Genomic DNA, 17,364 nt, shown 5'->3' on the forward strand with positions numbered 1-17,364 from the left:
ACAAATCACTGATTTCAATGGTTCTCAAAGTGAGGTCCGGGGACCCCCAGGGGTCCTAGAGAGGATTCCAGGGGGTCCTCAACATTTTCTTGAAATATTACCACTTTTTTCTAGAATTTATAACCTTTTTTTTTCCAGAATTTTTTTTTACCACTTTTATTTTTTATTTTATTTTTTTAAAGAAATTTAACCACTTTTTCTAGATTTTTCTTTAAACTTTTTTTTGAGAAATGTTTAACCAGTTTCTTCTATAATTTTTTTTTTTACTTTTGAGAAATGTTTAACCAGTTTCTTCTATAATTTTTTTTAAACTTTTGAGAAATTTTACCACTTTTTTCGAGAAAATCTTTTCCTTTTTTTTTTAGAAGTCTTACCACTTTTTTTGAGAAAATATTTTCCTCTTTTTTTGTTTTAGAATTCTTACCACTTTTTTCTAGAATTGTTTTAAAAACTTTTTTTTTTTTAATTATTATCACTTTTTTCTAAAAAAGTCTTTTTTCAAGAATTTTCTAAACAATATTTCCACAAATTCATGCCATTGGCCATAATTTGAACTTATACATTGACTAAATAAATAATGTTCTTCAGTCTCAGAACGAATATTTGTGCGGCGGTGTCGCCATGGAGACGAGAGCTGGGACACCGGGTCGGAGGCTCTGATCTTACAAGGTTGGTTTTCAGCCAAGAGACGCTAGGTGGAAGGCAGAGAGCCTCCATTCTCCCTGGAACTAGTGACAAGTCATTGATTTAACCAGCACTAGGACTCTGAAGCTGGTTAATTAAGGTAAAGATGTAGCAGCGTTTCTCTTTAATCTCCAGTTTTAACTCTGCTTGGACCAGAAATCTTTCAATATCTCAGAACAACAGTAAGTTGAGCTTTTCCTCTGATGTGACACAAGAGCAATTTCGACACTGTTTTTCCTGATGCACATCCAGAGTCAGAGGTTGTACGATGTCGTTGTGTGACTCTCGTTAATAATCCTCAGAGGCTAATTAACCCAAAGCTCAATCAACCCCGAGGCTTCATCAGAGTGTGTGACTGTGGAGAATCGGACCTGATTCTGCTCCACTTATTCTGACAGCTGCTTATCACAAGGCAACATGAGCAGTCAGACGTTCACCAACGCTGTGTGAGGAGTTACCTGTCAATCTGAGTTAACTCTCAGGCTGAATACAGAGTAGACCAGACAAAACACTTGATAACATCGTTACGGGTGTGAAGGTTTGAACCGGCGCAGTCAGAAAACTCTCAGGAGTCATCTCTGAAACTGTCCAAAACGCCATTTTTATTAAAAATCCTTCAACCTATAAACAACCGGAGCATCAACGACCTTCTGGAAACGATCCAACGATGCTGAATCACTCGCTGCGTCTCCAGTCTTTTTTTTTTCCTTCATCTGAGGTATTTCATTCATACTTTTTAATGTCGGCTTCAAGCTGTGAGTCAGGAAATGAGCCCAGAGCTCAGTGAAATAACACTGGCTGCTGTCACGCCGTCCCAGCAGTTGTTCCATTATTCACCATCTGTGGAGCGGCTCCATCCAGGATGACATCACCGCTACAGTCTGTTCCCGAGCAGCCGAGCTTCAACGGACGCTTCAATAGAAACTCAGCTGTTTCCTGCCCAGGTATCTGATGAGCTGCTGTCTTTGTTTTGATTGCGAGACAGAGGTCGAACAGAGGGAAACTGATTAAAAACACTGTTTCTGGAGAGTCTGGTGTTGCACTTTGAGACTGAGTCAGAGATGTTGTATTTCTACATGAAGATGTTAGAAGAGTCTTGAATAAATTGAGAAAACAACAGTGTTTTTGATCTGACTTCCAGAGTTAATTATCTTTTCTTGTAAGTGAAGGTCCTCAGGAGTTCCTGGTAAATAGAGGTCATCGCGCAATCGCTGTGTGGCAGTATTTTTTTTACTTCTCTTCTTGTTGTTGTTGTTTGTCCAGCAGTATAAACGCTTTCTAATAATAATAATGGGTTGTTAAAATGCTCTTTCAATTGTCGCAAAATCGCATAATCGCTCAATCATGTATTTATCATACATTTTACTACTACTACTGCTATCAACCATCTTTTACTGACTTATTCTCTCTTTTTTGGCTGTGTAGACGCTTTTTTAAAGGTATAATGTGTAGGAATTCCCCCCATCTAGTGGTGCGGTTGCATATCTGATTCTTGATGTTGCATTCACGTGAAATCGGGCAGACGTCAGACAGACAACAGACGCTGCATGTAACAGGATAAACAAGCGTCTATGTAAACAAGTGGTCCGCCAGCACGAGGCAAAACAATACAGGCATGACAATATGTTGTCATGGTGATGTGGTATTGTTTTACCGTCTTTCTCTGGTGGAGTAAAACGACATCCGGTTGGTTTGCCGACGGCCGTCTGCCTGACTGCACCTGAATGCAACACCAGTGCCTCCGTCCTTCCTCACACTACACAGTGGTGACAGTTTTAACAGGCCGAGCCCACAGCTCCGCTCAGTTTCCATGGTTACCTACGGTCACGCTGCCACTCAACGTAAAAAATGGCGATGCAACATGGCCGCCTCGGTTCGGTGCGTCGCCCACTTATGTATTTGTAACGACTTGTAACAACTCATTCTAAGGAACCAGAAAGCTTTCATTTGTATGCGGGTGTGATTCCACTTCAGTGAAATACGTATTTATGAAAGTAACATTTGATTTTTGCTAATAAAAAGCCAAATGAATTACATACTGGGGCTTTAATAATGCTGGGTTTTAAAAATGCCACTGATTTCGGGGCTTTCTCTTGGCGTCACATCCCGCTTTGAGTACGTCCAATCAGCAAAGGAGTAAACCTCAAGCTCCACCCGGGAGCTCCTACCCCAAGACAGAGACTCCTTTCAGCCCTGTAAAATTTCCTGGAGATCGGCCTGCGGGGGAAGTTCCTGCAGTGGAGACGCCGATATTGTGGCTCAGACTTTACCTAATAATCTTTGCATTGCCTTGTTGTTTCAAGAGCCTCCTACTCCTTTTAATTCAGACTTTTTACTTCATCAACCTTCAGTCGAGAGTCGACCTGAGTGTTTCCCTGGACGACCTACAGGAGGCGGAGCTGCAGCCCGGCAGACAGCAGCATTAATGACATCCAAGGCAGAGCGGTGATAATGGATTCAAGGTGTATTTTATTCTGGCATTGATGAATGTCTGATTAAAAGGTCTGGTCCTTAGGTGAGTGCTCATTGTTCCCTGTGTTTTCCGAAGCGATGGGATGGAGGCCACTCGAGGTGCTGATTTTTCACGCACGGAGCTGAGCCGAACCTTTTGGAGCCGGTCGTAACACCACCTCTTCAAATATACAACAAATATCACTTGATGAGTCTTTGTTATTCGAGTTTTCTTAATGTCTGGCTCATAACGAGGACGTTGCTGCAGATAAAAAGCAGCAGTTAAAAGTCTTTGATACAGTGTTTGAGATTCCAGGCAGCAGATTGTAAAAAAAAATGCTGCATAAAACAAGAGGCTGACACAAAAAAAACTAAAAGGAGAGGAGGAAGCAGGCACACAGCCGACATTCCTCCACCATCTGCTTTCTGGCTTAGATGAAAAGCCTTTTTGAAAGCAGATTGACTCTGGCTGAGCAAACAACTAAAAAAACATGCTGCATAATTAGCCAAATCAATACACAACGCCAAAACACGAGTAACCTTGACTACGGGGACGAGCTCTTTGAAAAGCATTGTTGATTCTCCTCATCAACAATTCGCAGTCTGGTAGAAGCCGCTCTCATGCATCTACGTACAGCGACGCTCGATGCTACTCCAAGCGACGTGAGCATCGACAATAATCGTTCCCAAACATTCGGGGAACAAACAACTCTAAGAGCAGGCGGACGACGGAGGAGTCGCCCTCGCTCTGAGGGACGGCAGGAAGACGACGACGACTCTCCTCCGACCTCAGACTTACCGGAGCGACGAGGCCCAGACTTTCCGTTCTGTACCACAACAGCCGTCCTCCTCCTGCTCCTGGAGGAGAGCTGGGTTAAAAGGCCTGCATGTGAGGGACAAGGGGAGGAGGAGGAGGAGGAGGAAGAGGAGGAGGAGGAGGAGGAGGTCTTCAACAGAGGAGTCAAGTCGTAGGTCAGTCTGGACTTTTTTGCTACAACTCAGTCATCACAGCTACGTCTTTATCGTCAGAAACATGTGTCTTAATAAGATCAGATACCTGCTGTTAATTGACAGAGCGCTGGATGGGTAACCCTTTAAAGGGATAGTTCAATATTTTGGCAAACTGGCCCATTACCATAATCCCTATAGTCATAGCAGTAGGTTTGTTACCTTTAATTGTCGGTGCAAGCTATTTTTAGAACGGCGGAGCAGAGCCGCGAGCTGCTCAGAGCTACGCTACGGAGGCTCATGGGATTTCTTGGTTTCCCTCATCAAATACACAATCCAACAACTCCAAAACGCTCTGGTGGACAAGGTGTGACCTGCACATTCACCACGCTATGAGATAATAACACAACGTTACCAGACAGAGTTGTTTTAGAGGGAAATTCATGCAAAACCGCTGATGTGCGTTGCCTTCAGGGACAGTTTTCCAGCAAGCAGTCTCTGTATTTCCCTCTAAAACAACTCTGTCTGGTAACGTTCTGTTATTATCTCATAGCGTGGTGAATGTGCAGGTCACAACTTGTCCACCAGAGCGTTGTGGAGTTGTTGGATTGTGTATTTGATGAGTTTGATGAGGGAAACCCAGAAATCCCATGAGCCTCTGTAGCGTAGCTCTGAGCAGCTCGCCGCTCTGCTCCGCTGTTCTAAAAATAGCTTGCACCGACAATTAACGAACCTACTGCTATGACTATAGGGATTATGGCAATGGGACAATTTGCTAAAATGTTGAACAATCCCTTTAATTTACAGGCCTTTGATAATGTCAAGAAATAGCCAAGAAATAACAATTAATTGCGTCATCATGTCTAGAAATGGCCTAGAAATTACGATCAATTTCATAGTAATGCCAAGAAATAACGACTGATTGCGTAGAAACAGCCCAGAAATAACGGTCAATTGCAAGAAGACGTGGTGGAGAAAAATTCTGGCCTTTCCCAAAAAAAATTGAAAGCAAGAAAAGCATGTGTAATCTTTTGCCTTTATGAAAAACATGACATTATGATGAAATTTAGCGTTATTTCTTGGCTATTTCTTGACATTACTGCACAATTAATGGCCTGTAAATTAAAGGGTTACCGTGCAGTGCTGTTACTGTTACAGTTGCACTGGTGCTGAAATACAGTGTAGGTCCAATAGAAAGTCCTCTGTTGGCTTCAGTGTGAGTCCAGCCCCTTTAGGGACAGGTGGGGGGACTGGATGTGTCGACTCCTGGCTGTTTAGACTCTGGGTGGAGGTGGAGGGAGACAGCAGCAGCATCTCGATATAGTCAGACTCACGGGGCTTCATGTAGAATCAGTTTTTGTTCTCATGATGTGGAGAATTGTGTTTATTCCAGCGATACGAGCTCGAGTGAAACAACATTTAAACTTTCATCCAAACAGCCTCACACGCCTCTGAAGGATTCTCAATAATCTCAGAGCAGCAGCAGCAGCAGCAGCACAAACAAACACTTAGCACTGTTATCTGTTAGAAAAAAAAAGAAACACACAGTGTGAAGCTGAACTGAACCACGAGTCGACCGTAACAACCAGATCATCTGCAGAGATCCTGCAACCTGGACGAGAAAGTGGAGGGATGAAAGGACCGACAGCAAATTGGAGGAGATACGCAAGGAACAAAAAACAAAAAAGTTATCAGCACAGGCAGGCAGAGCGAACAGGTCTGATAAGAGCCCAATGAAAAACCATCTCCCTTAAAGCAGATATCAGTGGAATGTTTTTGTTAATATAAGTCCTAAATAGTCCTATTTTCCGTCAGCAATCACTTACATGAAGTATTTCAGCCTAAACACGAGTCTCTCCGTCACTCTGCTCTGCTGTAACCCGAGGAGAAAATTTTCCTTGTGGGATACAAGTGTTATCCAATGAGGAGAGAGAACGGCATGAAGGGCTGTGTGTGCAGCCAAGGGATGCGCGTGAATGTGGTGACGTAGCACGAGGACCAATTGATGCCTGACAAGGGCGGGGGCTGCTAACTCATGGTGCGTTCAAAGAAACTCGTACTTTGTGTTTTTCCTTCCTGTGAAGTCATACCAGTTCGATCTGGTACGAGTTCACGGGTCGGAAGTTACGAGTGGCCGTTATAGGGAACTTTCACAGACAACAGGATGGTAAAAACACGAGCTACGGGTTACCTGGAACGCTACCAAGTCGTAGTTGTGACTTGAAGCTGTAACTTACGGTTTCAAAAGCCTGCCTTGAACGCAGCATTAGCCGAAACGGCCGTGAAGCTGATATCTGCTTTAAGTATTTACATGCACAGTACACACTCTGAAAACACTGGAGACCTGCACCGAAGTGGCCTCGAACAACGAGCTGCAACCCACACTGACATTAACTCATCAAAGTAAAAAAAAAAACAAGAGAGCAAAGGACCAAACGTCCAGACTCAACACACTGGACCTGGATCAGTTTTCATCCCTGTGTTTTTATGAGCAGTTTTAATTTCCTGATTCAAACATGGAAGTAATGAGTCAAATATAGAAATAAAAAACTGAACTTGACTTGACTTAATTTAAGATAATATTGGACTGAAGAGACACAAACATCAGCTCTGGTTTCTGGTTATCATTAAGGTGTCAGTGGTGTTTTATTTTGAAAGTCTTATTCTACAGGAAGAGAGGGTGCTCTCTTCTGATTGGCTGACTTTTATTCTGAGTGATCCAATAAAAGAAAATAGAGCAGATTTCAGAATGAAACAGTCAGAGAAACCAAATCATGCAAAATGTTTGTTGGATGGTGGGTCCAGGTGGTGAGGGGGCGGGGCTTAGTTGTGACATCACAAAGTGACAGGAAGTCCTGACGGCTGGTTTTAAGGCTCAGTTTCTGAATACAGGCTGTGTGCATTTCTCTGTGGACTGAGGCTTTGATACTTTCACAGTATTAATATAGAACCTAGAGCTGCTTTATAATCACACTACACATGGACATCTACCTTTATACTGTATGGAGCTTTAACACAAACATCTACCTTTATACTGTATGGAGCTTTAACATAAACATCTACCTTTATACTGTATGGAGCTTTAACACAAACATCTACCTTTATACTGTATGGAGCTTTAATAAAAACATCTACCTTTATACTGTATGGAGCTTTAACACAAACATCTACCTTAATACTGTATTTAATTCTTCTTTTTAAATCCTCAGGTCGATCATTAACATCATTACAACAGGGACAGATGTGTCGCCTCTAAACATCATCACACACTTGAACGGTCCTGATGATGAAAAATGAGAACGACGACTTCTCTCTGATTAAACACGTGTCTGGTAACGAAGGAAACAAACAAACAGATGAAGAAAGAACCAGAGAAACTACAGGAGGTCGTTTACGACTGATTTCAACAACAAACAACACAAGAGTGATGTTACAGAGACACGAGGATACGACCTCCACCTGAACACACAAAGACTGAGCACAAGGCCCACCCACCTATTACCCCACACACACACACACACACACACTGAGCCAAACACACAGTTTTATTAGAGAGCTTCACCTACAGCTCAGAATCAACTCAAGGACACTCAGTTGTTTTATTTAAAGAGCAGATCAGACCAGAGCGTTGAAGTTCAGCTGCAGTTTGTTGTTGTTGTTGCCCCACAGGGAGCAGAGACCTCAGCAGGGTCCTCTGTAATTAATTAATTATTAATCACACTGATTATTATTCAAATCTTAAAGGAATAGTTCACCAAAAAAATATAATCTAGTCATTAGTGACTCACCCTCATGCTGATGAATACTCCAGAGTAGTTTTTTATTCCTCAAAGTGCATCTGGAGACCCGAGAGGCCGGTTCGTAGTCCAACCAAAACTTTATATGAGAGTAATAAGGCCCGACACAAAAACGTCCATAAAACTACACAAAAACCATTTAATATTCCTCCACACTGCTTGTCCACTGCAATCCAAGTGTCCTGAAGGGATATAGTCCAGAGCTTACTGGAAACAACGTCATTTAGGACATTTTTACAGCCTTTTTTTTTTAAATTTGCCTAGGGCGCGTGAACGTCAGAGCACAATCCAGGACTGTTTAGGCTGTAAAAATGTCCTAAATGACGTAGTTTCCAGTAAACTCTGGACTATCTCCCTTCAGGACACTTGGATTGCAGCGGACGAGCAGTGTGGAGGAATATTAAATGGTTGTTGTGTAGTTTTATGGACGTTTTTGTGTCGGGCCCTATTGACTCTCATATAAAGTTTTCATTGGACTAGGAACCGGCCTCCCGGATCTCCAGATGCACTTTGAGGAATAAAAAACTACTCCTACTACTACTATTCATCAGCTTGAAGTGGAGTCAATAATGACTGAATTTCATTTTTTGGTGAACTATTCCTTTAAGAAGCTAAACCCAGAGGAATTAAAGAAGAGAACTGGAAACTGGTGGTTATAGTAGGTTGGGATATAGTAGGTATGTAGCAGGTAATGATTATATTAATTAATACACGAATTAAAGGGGCTTAAAGCAACACTATGTAGTTTTTTTTAACTTAAAATAATGTTTCTAAACTCATTGAAGTGATAGAAAAATGGTTAATAGGATGATTGGTGCCGCCGCTGCAGGCTGAGCAGGGTCGCAGCGGCTGAAACTGCACTATGTAACTTTCCTGTGTGGGTAGGAACACCATGGTCCTGGTACACCGCAGCTCGGCACCAGTACCAGTAATGGCGGTGGCGACAGCAACAAATTCACGTATAGGCTCTATGATTCTCTGGCAAAGACAGACAGAAAGTTGCTCTTCTCAACCAGAGAACTAGTATCATGAATCCTACATAGTGTTGCTTTAAAGAGCAACTAAACCCCTCAGTTTTGGATGACGCGCTCTAAGCTTGAAATTCAAAAAATGCCTTGATTATGGGCAGGGCTCCAGGAGCACTTGCTGTTTGGTGGAATTGTACGTTTACGTTTCCATGGTTTTCAGTCGTTCTCATAGTTGCGGTAAACGCATGGATCTATTAACGCTGGCTTTTAACACGGATGTCAATTTGTGTGATATCCATTGTTAAAAGCTGGTTTGATGATCCATGCGTTTTACAGATTTTCATTGAAAAAAAAAAAGAAAGAAATCCATGCATTTACCGCGACTACCGAAACCATGAAAAACGTAAACATAAAATTCCACCGGAAGAGCAAAACCGGTACAACAGGCTACATTTTTGGCGTTCGGAAAAAGGTAGATAGAAAAATTTGATTGTAATAGCCGTGTTTCAACTCATAGAGGGCAGTCACTCTTACATTTTTACTACAAAATACAAATACAAATTGAAATTGAAATTGAAATATTTTGACTAAAATGTCAAAAGTTGGCACTAGGCTTATACCCAAATATATTTGTTTTCAGCAGAAAAAAAGTGGTTTAGGGGTTTAGTTCCTCTTTAAAAGGGAGCGTACCTATTTTCCCCGCGTCCTATGTTCCCCTAGGACCCTCTTTTTGAAAATGGGTCCTATGTTCCCCAGTTTCCCCAAAAAGGGTCCTATGTTCCCCAGTTGCAATACATACTTGCTGGTCGATGGACTCTCTCTACTTATCTGGACTCTATCTATCTGGCCTGTGTAGCCTCTACGTTTTACTAAACTTAACCAACTCCTTTCTTCATTGCCTAAACCCAACCAATGGGACAATTACACTTCTCACTCAAAGTCACAACTCAACTTCTCACTGAAAAATAGGCAAAAATCTGCAAAGTCACAACTCCACTTCCAGGTATGGGACCAAAAATTGCATGTTCACCGGGTCCTTTTGGGGAAAAGCGGGGAACATAGGACCCTTTTTCTAAAATAGAAAAAGGGTCCTATGTTCCCTATTTTGGGGAAAAGCGGGGAACATAGGGCCCTTTTTTAGAAAATGTTCCCCTGTCCCATACAAAGTGGGGAACATAGGACCCGGGGAACATAGGGATGACCCCCTTTAAACAACCTGTGTCTGCGTTTGTGTTTGACTGATGAATGAATGAACAGAGCAAAGTTTTCTGCCGCGGCTCCACTCACCTGTCTTGTGGTGGTGGTGGTGGTGGTGGTGACGGAGGTGGTGGTGGTGATGGTGGTGGTGGGCGGAGGAGATGTGGACGTGCTGCGCCAGGACGTCGGCCAGCCGTCCGCCGGCCGCCGCCCCGCTGCCGCCGCTGCGCGTGGAGGAGGAGGAGGAGGAGGCGGTGGAGGAGGTGGTGGTGGTGGTGGTGGAGGAGGTGCCGTGGATGGCGCGGTTGATCCAGTGCTCCATGCTGATGCTCCCCTCCCGGCTGGACGACGTTCCTCCTCCTCCTCCTCCTCCTCCTCCTCCGCCACCGTCCTCCTCCTCCCCGTCGCCTCCGTCGCCCTCATCGCCGCCGCCGTCGCCCTGACCTTCGCCCTCCGAGCCCGAGGACGTGTCTGAGGACAGAGAGGCAGACGTGTGATTGATCCTGAGTGTGTGTGTGTGTGTGTGTGTTGTCTGCAGCCTGGGAAAGGTTTCAGCTCCCATCTGTTTACAGTCGCCACAGGGGAGGAGTGGAGTAAAGTTTGTTCTCTGTGTGTGTGTGTGTGTGTGTGTGTGTGTGTATGGGTTTGAATTTGTGAGAACATATTTTGCATGCGATTTCCATAAAGCCCACGGCGTAATGAGACTGATAGTGATATGAATAACAACAGGAGCTGACCCAGTTCTCACACACACACACACACACACACTCACAGGTGCTGTTTTGTATGTGTGTGTGTGTGTGTGTGTGTGTGTGTGTGTGTGTGTGTGTGTGTGTGTGTGTGTGTGTGTGTGTGTGTTGCCTTTTTGGACCTCGAAAAGATGAGGAACACAGTCTCAAAGTGAAGCTTGAGGCCGTATGTACACAGTAGCTAGCATAGTGTGTGTGTGTGTGTGTAGTGTGGGATTATGGGAGTTACAGTCTTCATTAGATGTGTACAGCCAGCACACTATTTGTATTCGAGTTCAGATTCAGGCTTTTAAAATAAAACTTTGGATTTGGTATTCATATTCGGGAAGAAACAGGAAGTGGGCGCAGTAGAGACTTCCGCCAAGCTAGCTAGCCGGCTAACTTCCGCTTGAGCTCTCAGCTAGCTAGAACGGAAACAAAATAACTTAATCGTGTGGCTCTTCTAGACTTTCTGAACGTAATCTGACTGAATGAATCGAATTCTGGTAGTGAAACAAGTTGTTGTGACAGTATCAACAAGTATCCACCGTTTTATAGCCGCTTCTTTTCCTGTTGAGGTGCATTAGCGCCACCTACTGTGTCACCTTGTTATGTGCTGTTGCTGCTCTGCGATAACGTACGGGACTGAGTCTGAGGGCTCTCTGCACCAAAACCAAACTGTGGCAGCGTCTCCTGCATGGATGTGATTGGCTCAAAACACGTCTGTTTGTTCCGTTTTGTTTTAATCTCTTGTAGTTGGCTCAAAACTCACACCCAAACGTTTCTTTTTCTTTAGAAAAAAGCTCCCGAATAATGAGGGAAAACTTCAGACAGAAAAACTAGTCTGGATTAAAATATTATTTGTGTAGGCTACTTCCGAATAACATATTCGGGTTCGGGTACATCCTCTTCATCACTGCAGCTGTAAATTTCTCAATGTTTGAATAACTCCAGAGCCAGAGCCTGTTTCTCTGATACATTTAAGATCCAAAACGTCTGATATCTGAAACTCATCATCTGGTTAAAACTGGTGTCTAAAACAGGTCTGGTGTCATAAAAATGAGTTCAACTGAATAATGAGTTGATTTAAACATGTTTGTTTCATTTGTTTGCAGATTTAAATTTCGGGAATTTGGGAAAATGCAAATACACATGTTAACTTTGTGGACATTTCCCTGCAGAAACGTTACATTATGATAAATATATGTTCAGGACTTAACATGTTGTTTAAGCCAGGAAACAAACAGTGATCTGGACTGTCACAGACTCTGTGGCTCTTTTACAGCTTTAACAACACAACAAGCTTCATCTACCTATATCATTCCTTGTTGTTTCTTTGTTTGGTCACTGTTGGATTACAGGTGACATTTCCCCTCGCTCACAGATTACAGCTGACATTTGCCGCTTTAAAATACCCCGGGACTCCACGTGTGAACTCCCATGGTGCTTTGCTGCCATGCTTGATTGGCAAATCTGTGTCTGGTTATCAGCAGGGACCTCCACCACCACCACCTCCTTCTCCTCCTCCTCCTCCTCCTCCACGGGGGGTTTCCACAGACAACACAAACATGTTGATGAAGATGATAATAATAATGATACGACGCTGCCGAGCAAACGCAGGAAAATTATTTACTGATGTGTCGAAAAACTGAGAAAAGAAAAACGTGAGACGACTCATCATCTCTGCACGACACGGCAACACGCGACTCTGCTGTCCCTGAATGAACCTCCTCGTCTGTGTGTGTGTGTGTGTGTGTGTGTGTGTACCGCTCCCTCAGGACATGTGCTTTTCTAAATCTGCATGAAGGATTGTGTGTATTTCTGTGAGTCCTCTCAGCTTGTTTACCTTGTTTTGCCTTGAGTGAAATGAAAAAGACTCAGAAGTCATGTGGATGTTCTGCATGTGAGAGTGTGTGCCTGCCGTGCGCGCTTGTGTGTGTGTGTGTCACTGGCACACTGTGTGTGTTCACTGTGCACAGACAAGCTGAGCGTGCATGTGTGTTTGAAGCAGGAAAATGTGTTTCAGCTTTTCTGAGTGATTTATGTGTGTGTGTTAACTGTTGCATCTAGTGTGCTAATATAATATATATAGAACATGATGTACTATAGTATATATATATTTAATTACAATCTGAATCTGGTTTATTGCCAAGTATATTTTCAAGATATTAGGATATAGCATATCAGGTTTATTGTTTGGGTGCACAACAATAAACCTGATCAGAAAGAAAAATGTATCAACCAAGAGGAAACAAGCAGCTTCTGCAGGTTAGATATCTAAAAAATGCACATTAAGATAAGATTTGATAAGATTTTTACCGATAAAATGAATTATTTACAATCATAATGTGCAGAAAGTTCAGTCTTTAATAAAAAAGAACTGTCATTAGATGTATAATAGCTATTAATATAGGCAGTGACCACAGTGTCCTTGATGTCTCTGCTGCCTGTAGGCGACCTGTCTAGTTTATTTATTAGTTTATGTCCAAATGTCCAATTAAAACTGATGTTAACACAGAGTTTAATACAACAGGACTCAACATAAACTATAAATAATATAATATATAACACATATAATGGTGTGTGATAAAACTGCATAGTTTTATTCACTTTCTGAGGCTCAGAGAAATCTTTCTGTTCTCACGTCTCTGATGCCATAAAAAAAGAAGTTCATTAAGTATTTAGCTGAGATTAAAGAGCAGCAGACACAATCTACTTCTCATTTCATGTCCACAGTCTCACAGCTGGAAAAAAAAACCCTGGTGTGACAAAGTAAAATAAAAAAAAACCTTCCACACGCCATGAATGAGCTGTGTTATCAGTGTCACTCAGTCTGTGGCTTTGTGTCTCTGAACGACGCTCACGACACCGAAAGAATAAGAATAAAATAAAAACATAATCTCTTTAAAACAGAAGAGAAGCTAATTCGGTCTGCAGGTTGGACCGATGGGAGCGTCCTGTCAGTGGACGTCATCATCATCCACATCAGTCACCAGCTCCATGGCAACCTGTCACACTCGTCCCTTTTCTCTCTTTTATGGTTAAACGTCTTTTAAATATTTGACATCCATTAAAATTTAAAGTGAAAATGCTCAACGACTGACTGACTGAGTGACTGACTCTCTGTTGCTGTGATGTGACAGTTACATGTCTTCTTCCCTGAGGACACACGCTCTCTCTCCCTCCACATGTCAGAGCGACTTACAGCTGCTAAGATAAAATCAACAAGTGTGTGAACCTCAGAACAAACACGACAAACGGCTAAATACTGTCACCGGCATCCATGAATCCTGAACACTAAACCTGCCGACAGCAGCCGATCAAATCATGAGCTCATCTAACACTTCCCTCCTGTAGAGCCGTGGCCGCCGCATGCTAACTAGCAACAAACATGTTGCTTTTTAATCTGTACTCTCTATACATCTCTGTTGTCTGTATTTTGTCATTAACATGTTACTGTAATAAAGTTTGTTGCAGTAAAATAAAAATAAAACTGTTAATAATCATAATAATAATGGCTCACATTTATATAGGACTAGCCCTTTTTTATCGGTACGCGCGTTACAGCTCCCAATTCAGCGGTTTCGAAGGACACAGCCTTGCGCGGTCAACGGGCTCCTCCGACGTTGGTAAATGGGACGGTGTAGCCTTCAGAGCACTTCCTGATTGCGTCCGAACGAAATCAACATCCTAACGTTAAATGCTACCATGGCTACAGCGCGGTGCCGCCTCAACGTTCGATAGCTAGCATGCTAGTGGGCTAATATCAACGTTGCGCAAAGACTCTTGGGATACGTAAGGCCACGAAGGATTGGTGCGGTGTGTCTTCGTAGAATCGGAAAGGGAAGGCCGGATTTGGAGGAGCCTTCAAATTGGGAAAGGCCTTGTTGTCACGACGCTGTGACGTAATCAGCAGCCGCTGAACTGGGACACAGCTAATGTGTTATTGAGCATCTAGAATTAGCATTGACCAACATTCAGCGTTGTACTGAAACAAACAAACAAACCTACTGAAACAGTTCAATACTGTCACAGACATTCATGAATCCTAAATACCAAACCTGCCGACAGCAGCCAATCAAAACACGAGCTCATCCAACACACTCCTTTAGTGGCGTGGCCACTTTATGCTAACTAGCGTCATAGCATGCTACATGCTAATGTCTTGATGCTCCCCTGGCTTCACTCTCTAATTGAACATCTAGAATTAACACTAAACAATATTTGGCATCATACTGAAACAAACAAACAATCAAACAACTGTGTGTGTTACAAAACAGTGATTGTGTGTTTGAGTGTGTAGTTTGTGTAGTTCGGTCTACACACCTGGTGGCGTGTAGGCGTCCATGGAGGTCTGGACCACCAGCGACCGCCGCTTCGAAGGCATGGGCACGGCCATCTTCCTCTCTTTGTGTTTGGCCAGAGCCGCCTGCACGGCCTCTGTGTGCACATCTGGAGACGAGACAGAGGTTCACATTAGATTCTACTATTTCAATCGTCACAACAACAACAACAAAAACAACTACAACAACAAAAACAACGATTCAGTGACACAAAATCTATTTCTATCACTCAAGGCTGATAAGAAAAAAAGAAAACCCTCCAGTCTCATGACCTTTATGTGGTTGTGGAGTTAAAACCATCTGTGTGTTGTGTTTTCTTTCATTGCAGTTTTTTTTACACCGTGGTACTTTAACGTTGCTGGCTTCTATAATTTTAGTCGTACAACTGCACTTATACAAAATGGAAAGTAATGGATAAATATTGACTAAGATTTAATGTTGTTTGCTTGGATAGCCCACAGGCAAATATAGATGCAGATATCTTATAATCTGCTAAATAAATAATTATTATATAATAAATAATAATATAAATAAGTACTTACATTTGAAGTATATTAAAGTAAAACAAGTGCAGCCAATTTGATTTTTGTTGAGCTGAATTAATAGTAGCCTTATCTATATTTTACTTTTATTTAATGGTGAGTTATTCCAAACATTTACATGTTTACAGGCCCAACGTGTAAGACTGTATGATTGTTTGTTTACACATTTAGTTTGATTTGTTCTGAATTTATTCTTAGTTAGACCAACAGTGCAATATGTTTAAAGGGGGGATGAGTGGAAACACTGGGTGTCAGGTGCAACTGCAGAATTTGAAGAATTATGCCTGGGGCCCCATGGAGGTCTGAACCGGCTCTGGAGGGACCGGTCCAAACACAAACGCTCCTGAGCAGATGATGATGAAGTCCAGGAGGAGGGAGTGTGTGGCTGAGCGCCCGTGTGTGTAGGTGTAAATGAGTGTGTGTGTTCGCGGCAGCATGCGAACACACTGCGTCTGACGATGTGGATGGAGGCTGTCGGCACGGTAACGACACCAGAGAGACATCATCAGTCAGAGTGAATGGAGCTCACAGCCGTGTGTTTATGCTGAGGAACGGAGGTCATTTAAATCTCAAGTGCACGTTTATTGTCCTGTGTGACTGTTAGAGTGTCTGTGTGTGTGTGTGTGTGTGTGTGTGTGTGTGTGTGTGTGTGTGTGTGTGTGTGTGTGTGTGTGTGTGTGTGGTGTTTAAAGGCAGATCTTTCCTTTTTTTCAATTTAATGGGTTAAAAGGTTTTTCCAGGATTCATTTTCTGCCAAACTCAAACTCCAGAGGGTTTCTACGCTCATCTCCGTCTCTTTATTGGATGTCTTCATGTCTTTACTGCTAACACACACACACACACACCACACATACACACACACCCTACAGATTCACTCTGAACCTGTCGTTAATCCTGTATTAATCTTTAGTCCACAGCAGATGGAACAAAACCAAACAATGGATGTAGCGAGAGCTGTGACACATTTAACAAAAGCTTTTTTTTCCCCCACACGCAGGTTTCTGCCAAATAGTCTACTTGCCAACAATGAGTACCCGGAAATGTTGAGTACCCTAAAATTTTATGTTAGATATAGATAGTATGGGTCCCCAGTATTCAGAAACTGCCGGATGCTAACTTATATATATTGGGCAATTAGCATAACAGACATAATTAGCATAAATTAGCATAATTGCCTATATGGGCAATATTTCAACAAAATTTCTGACATTTTCAAAATTCAAAATGGCTGTCTAAACCGATGACCAGATTTTGAAATCCATCAAAATCGGCCCACTGACGGTTAAAATCTGGTCACTTCCGGTTTAGACAGCCATTTTGAATTTTGAAAATGTCAGAAATGGATTCAGCATCATCAATAACCCCTAAAACCACTCCAATATTGCCCAGATCAGCCAAGTAAATTTTGTTGAAATATTGCCCATATAGGCAATTATGCTAATTTATGCTAATTATGTCTGTTATGCTAATTGCCCAATATATATAAGTTAGCATCCGGCAGTTTCTGAATACTGGAGACCCATACTATATATTTCTAACATAAAACTTTGGGGTACTCAACATTTCCGGGTTCACAATGGGGCCCTATGGGCTGGCAAGTAGACTAAAACAGAATCTGAACCAGGACCAAAAACCAGACCAAGACTGAGAAACTGTTGGAGGTTCAAGGAGGAAGAAGAAAAAGAAGAAACTAGATTTACAGCCCG

The 17,364-nt window shown here is 42.5% G+C and overlaps 1 protein-coding gene across 3 annotated transcripts in view; it reads right to left on the reverse strand.

The window, feature by feature from the left end:
- The window catches only part of LOC311001028 (disco-interacting protein 2 homolog C-like), a 208,534-nt gene that overhangs the window by 73,535 nt on the left and 117,635 nt on the right, over window positions 1-17,364 (reverse strand). Inside the window, exons 4-6 of one of the 3 annotated variants that reach the window (XM_083991980.1) lie at window positions 15,100-15,225; window positions 10,136-10,516; window positions 3,935-4,018 (exon numbers count right to left, since the gene is read on the reverse strand). In XM_083991980.1, coding sequence (XP_083848106.1) covers window positions 3,935-4,018; window positions 10,136-10,516; window positions 15,100-15,225 — 591 coding nt within the window. Of the gene's footprint in view, window positions 1-3,934; window positions 4,019-10,135; window positions 10,549-15,095; window positions 15,226-17,364 lie in introns of all 3 variants that reach the window. The other 2 variants (XM_083991982.1, XM_083991981.1) reach the window with 2 other exon arrangements.

Source organism: Trachurus trachurus (genome assembly GCF_905171665.1).
Source record: "Trachurus trachurus genome assembly, chromosome: 17".
NCBI classification, from domain to species: Eukaryota; Metazoa; Chordata; class Actinopteri; order Carangiformes; family Carangidae; genus Trachurus; species Trachurus trachurus.